The sequence below is a fragment of the Cryptotermes secundus genome, unplaced genomic scaffold (genome assembly GCF_002891405.2).
Source record: "Cryptotermes secundus unplaced genomic scaffold, Csec_1.0 scaffold588, whole genome shotgun sequence".
Classification (NCBI taxonomy): Eukaryota; Metazoa; Arthropoda; class Insecta; order Blattodea; family Kalotermitidae; genus Cryptotermes; species Cryptotermes secundus.
In genome coordinates, this window is record NW_019737990.1 from 520,618 (window position 1) to 526,060 (window position 5,443).

A 5,443-nucleotide genomic window follows, 5' to 3' on the forward strand; every position below is an offset into this window, starting at 1 on the left:
TAACAACGGTAACAACCAACTTAACCATACGGCGTTACATTCTACACGTGCATACAGAGTGGGCACATCGCGAATAGATACATATACTTTTGAGGTACAGAAATGCCGGGATATTGGTAAGGTATGTCAGTAGAACAAAAAATAATGCAACATTCGTTACTTCAATTACAGAAATTCTTTCATTCTTGTTTTATTAGCGTCAACCAACAGTACACCAGTCTGTGGCAGTGAACCTACATGGGAGATAAAAACCAAACTTTATGGAACTAAAATTTTTGAAATACGACATATGATGTTTCATATTTAATTATACTCGTAAAAGGGCCCTTCTTAATGTAACTGCCGTATCACGATTTCTTTCGCCACGCCCCAAAACGCGAAACTGTCCATCCATAGGGTCCATAGGGTGATTTGGTTTCCTGTATTGGCTATGCTGTCTACCGCACAGAGTAAATGATAAGCAGAAGCATAGAAGTGTGTTGTGAAATGACTGCACTTGTTCAAATTGGGATTTTTGTTATACATTCTGTTACGGGACACAAAATAAATCGTTGCTGGGTATGAAATGTTTCCTTCTGCACTACTTGTGGTATTATTTTAGTTTGCTCCATTTATGCTATATAGCGAAGCTTGGTTACTATCATACATAAAGAAGGCAGAGTGGCTATAATCCGTGGCCGAAATTGGCTGCTGCATAGTTACAGATCCGTGTTTGATAATAGAACCAGATAGGCCGCATGTGTTATAGGAGTCATTGTTGGCGTTAGGATTGGATATTTGTCATTGTAGGCTTACGTTGTAGACGCAGGCCAAAAAATGTCAATGGACACAATTCCAAAAGATTTACGAGGCTTGAGAGCGTGTTTGGTGTGTTCTTTGATTAAGGTAAGTAAAATTTAAGTTTCAGACTATCACGGATCCAATTATTTTTTAACATTTCAAGTACTGCAAGGCTTTGTCAACATGTTATCTCGTTATTTCAGACTTTTGATCAGTTCGAATATGATGGATGTGATAACTGCGACGAGTTTCTTCGTATGAAGAATAATAGAGATAATGTGTATGATTGTACCAGTTCCAACTTCGATGGGTACGTTCTTTTCTTTATGACTGGAATTGTTAGTTTAAGATTACTGTCTTCTGAGATGTGACTCTGTGTAGCCTGATAGATGCTTACAGATATTTGGGAGTAACATACTTTTCCACCTTCGAAGTCCAAGTAGAAGTATTAGATAAGTAGTAGTAAAAACGTAAAGTTTTACCTGTGCTTTATTAAGTAAGTACTATGCCATGAAGACTTATGGGGGAGTAGAGGTATAGCTCCACTATTGTTGACTTTGGCATTAGTGGTCAGCTTCAGACCTTGGTTGTCACCCCAGATATCCATTGGATAGGAGGCTGGGTGGGCCCCAGAGCCTGTCTGGATACTTTGGAAAAGACAAAAGTCTTACGCCTACCAAAATGAAAACTCTACCCGCTGATTACTAGGCTGTCATAATTTGGAAGAATACTTCTTTGAAAGCCTTGTCAGCCCAATTAGACTATTATGTAATAAAGGCAGCAGACTTCTACTACAAATTAAATTCTTTACTCTGTAACCAGCCAAGTGTTGGGCCACAGATGAAGCCTCCAACATAATGACCAAGGATGTGATGATGTACTCCCAGTTCTGAACTTTTGCGTAGCTTATGCAGTTAGTGATAGATGGGTATGGAACAATGGTTGATTGTCAGTGTAAGACCAAAAAAAAATATGAAGGAAATCCTGCCTCAATGTGACTTTATCCACCACGGACCTCACATGTAGTCAGCTGGGATTTAGTCTAAGGCTTCATGGTGAGAAGCCAACATCTAACCAGCTGAATTGTGGCATGGCCCTCTACCATGAGTAATGTAGTCAAATGTTGCATGTAAAAGGAGCATTTAAATATATTGGTCTTCTAATATTAGAATGAAGTGTAGTTTTGTGACATGATACTATGCCTATGTTAGTGATTTATATTTGCTGTGCCTTGTGTGGTTTCAGGATGATTGCAGCGATGAGCCCAGAGGACAGTTGGGTCTGCAAGTGGCAGAGAATTAGTAAGTTCTTAGTAACAGAATGGGCTTTGTCTGGGCTTAGCACTGTCTGCATTGCTTTTCCTGAGCCCTGCATTCCTTATCTGTACAGCTGAAAGGAATTAGGTCTAGTTTGTCAAGCGACACAGCATTGTGCAGTAGATATACACCAAACAGAAAACATCCACCCTAAGCTCCATATTCTCTCTACAGACATTAACAAAGCACGTTTTCAGTCAGACTGTGGAATGATGGAACATACACGTACTGCCCTGTAGACCTCTGAGAGTTCAAGGAAACTGACATGTACAGTAATAGGAATGTGCATCACATGTTATGACATCACATCCCCATTCTTACCATGTTCCACATTCTGATAATGCTTAAAAGTTCTGTTTTTGAAAGAAAGGAAGGTTTGAAATGATGCTTCAACTCATGCATTTGTGAGGGATGTTCAGACAAAAGCCATTAGTGTATTTGGCCATGTTTGTCTCCCTCAAGAAAGTACTGAAGGGCTATAGCAGAAAACAGATTTTGTTTAAACAACTCTTATAAACAGTTTACATCATATTTTACACTTATAACTTCATGTTAAAATTTGAGCAAGCGTTATATTAATAGCCTCAGTTGTTTTCTACATGTAGGCAAAGCCAAAAAGTAATTCTGTCCATAGTAAATTCTGGATACAAAACCGAATGTTAAATTGGTTAACTAACTGCATGGGGCAGAGTCTTTGAGACGCTAGTACTTACAGAGTTATTCAAAATATTGCCAATTTTTGTGGAACTAAAAAGTTTATTACCTTGTTAACAACAACCCATCACTGGACCCTATCATCAGGTAGCTGAATCCAGGTAATGCCTTCTCTTCACATTTATAAAATTAGTGCAGTGATAATTTTGTGACGTTTCCTGGGGATCACCCTTTTACGGTATTACACCCAGGCCCTTATCTCACATTGTTATGCATAGAACAGGTTCTAGTTTGAAGTATGGCACAACTGTTGATTTAAATTACCAAGTGTGATGTGCTGGTATCTTAACATTTGCAGATCGATTTACAAAGGGCGTATATGCTATCTCTGTGTCTGGACGGCTCCCTCCTGGTGTTGTTAGAGAAATGAAGAGCAGGGGTATAGTATATCGCCCCCGTGACACTAGCCAGAGGTAAAAATGCAGTATGTTCCGGTTTCTACTACTGTGGTCTACGTTAAGAACTAGGTATGACTTTTTAATACAGGAAATACTAATCAGTTATGATGTTATGAACATTCACTTAAAACAAGTTATGACTAAGATTACATATTGTCACTTGATTGAGTGACAGTAGATGGGGTTTCGATTGGTAATTGGATTTATTGGATGCTTTAACACACAACTCATGACTGCACTCTACAGATCACTGTCACACACAAATTAGTGTTCTCAATCATGGCCTTCACTAGCTGTTGCATGGTAATGGCTTCCAATGGTGGATGTTTCCCTTTCTTTGGGTTCCCAACTGTCCCTGGCCTCAGGTACCAGCTTTCCACTTCTCACAGCTGCAACTCTCAGCTGACTGTGTGCAGACCTTCATTTGACTCACTGACTGACTAACTGAATCCCAGGTTGGCAGCCATCTCACAGCAACTTCCTAGTCTTGTAACTGCCATCTCAGGGCTCTTCTCTTGACTTTACTCAAACTGACTGGTAGTGGCAGCTGACCCTTGTTAGATGGACTCGGCACGGATTGTGCAGGGAACACCACTTCCACCAACTCCTCTTTTGTGGTGTGCATGTCTGTTGTGGCCATTGCCTAGCAACAGACATGTTTGCAGAGCCATTCCCTAGCAATGGCTGTCTCTGCAGGCTTCACAGTTATGGCTTTCAGCAGACTTGCCACAATATACAGGATACTACCTTGATGATGGAGGAACTGGTTCTTCTGAAATGTTAGTATTTGTTGCAACTGTTCTCTCTCCATCTAAGGGTTAATAAGAAGCTTTGTTTTCTGCAGAAGGTACAGTTTCTAATTCCTACCTTTTCTTCAGCAGAAGAGCTCAGAGTCATTTTTCTCAAATTACAAGCCCACAGTGTAGCCAAGGGCACCAGTGGATTCCTAGTTGCCAGGGGTTGATTAGAAACTATGGTTGCAGCTGATCATGCCAGGCCATCTGGAACTTCTCAAATTTCGGAACAAAATGAGTACAAGCCTTCTTTCTGTGGATATCCAGCTGGACTTGAACCAAAGAACATTGTTGCTGTTTGTCAAACTGCTCTACATCTCAGAAGTCCATGACCATAATATTCATTGCTGTGAGGACCTCAAATCTCAAGAGTTTTTATTATTTTTTGTATGAAATTTGATGTTCTTATAACTGGGTATGCTAGTATTGCCTAAGTTGTAATACCATGTATTCCGATAGAAGTTAACTGATAATTCAGAGGAACATCAGTGAACTTCAACCAGATTACATGACATCACATTATTTTCAGTCCTGTTATTTTGAATACTATGAGCCAGAATATTTGGTGATGTTTCAGTAATTCTGGAAGTGACAAAAGAATTAAAATATTTATCAGCAAATGTAGCAGAGTTGTTCGTTCCTATTCAGTTTGTATGGCAATAATTTTTAAGACAGCAACTTGTGTTTCTTTCTTCTGGGTTGTAGGTTATTGAACTCAGTTTTTGGTTGAAATGTGACATTGTTTTTTATTTCCTCTAGTGACTGTGAACACCTGTTGGATGCAGCTATTGTAGTATCACAAAAACCAGCTGGACTGTCTTCATTGCCTGGGAGCTCAGCACATTCAGGATCAGCCTTTTGGAGGGAGAAGGACCGTCCAGTTTTCCACAGTTTGATTTAATATACTTGCATCTTCATCACAGAGATTTTACGAGTCAATAGAGGATTTAATCTGCATTACCACATTCACAACAGCCCATCTCTGGTCCACGTCCTGAGTCTGATGAACCAAGTCCGTTCCTTGTAACTTATTGCTTCGAGATCCATTTTAATATTCCTACCTATGCCATTTTATAAACATAAGATATGTTTCATGATAAATGTGTGTTTGATTTAAACTGTGTGTACATGATAAGTGACTGAACTGTAAGTTCTTGGTAAATATACCGTTTGATAAACATATGTAAATGTGTGTAATATATTTATTTTATAGCAGAACTTCAGTAACCTAATAGTGTATGTATGACTGATATTGTGGTGTGACACCTGAAAGCCAGAACAGTGGAGTCAGAGTAGATGTTGATTGCTTGGCAGTGACTCGGTAAGCAGGTTCCTGCAGCAATGAATAAACAAGAAACAATCGATATATTGTTGAGCCATAACAATGGAAATGGTGTTTTCTGTTGGATCCACCCAGAGACTATATAACGAGGAACCCAGG

General features: G+C 39.4%; 1 protein-coding gene across 2 annotated transcripts; it reads left to right on the plus strand.

Moving 5' to 3' along the window:
* The first annotated feature begins 50 nt into the window (after positions 1 to 50).
* On the plus strand, positions 51 to 5,190 carry LOC111870647 (transcription elongation factor SPT4). Of its 2 annotated transcripts, none has more exons than XM_023863111.2 (6): positions 51 to 121; positions 790 to 885; positions 984 to 1,090; positions 2,026 to 2,081; positions 3,109 to 3,277; positions 4,762 to 5,190. In XM_023863111.2, the coding sequence occupies exons 2-5, from the start codon at positions 817 to 819 to the stop codon at positions 3,225 to 3,227; spliced, it is 351 nt and encodes a 116-aa protein (XP_023718879.1). In that variant the 5' UTR covers positions 51 to 121; positions 790 to 816; the 3' UTR covers positions 3,228 to 3,277; positions 4,762 to 5,190. The 2 variants fall into 2 exon arrangements, with proteins under 2 accessions (XP_023718879.1, XP_023718878.1); XM_023863110.2 differs by lacking the exon at positions 51 to 121 and adding an exon at positions 237 to 558.
* The last annotated feature ends 253 nt before the right edge of the window (positions 5,191 to 5,443 follow it).

Excerpts from the sequence above, each read along its gene's own strand:
- LOC111870647 (XM_023863110.2), top strand. The coding sequence starts at position 454 with ATGATAAGCAGAAGCATAGAAGTGTGTTGTGAAATGACTGCACTTGTT. Across the intron at positions 1,091-2,025 it reads ACCAGTTCCAACTTCGATGG|GATGATTGCAGCGATGAGCC; the intron begins GTACGTTCTTTT and ends GTGTGGTTTCAG. Across the intron at positions 2,082-3,108 it reads CTGCAAGTGGCAGAGAATTA|ATCGATTTACAAAGGGCGTA; the intron begins GTAAGTTCTTAG and ends TAACATTTGCAG.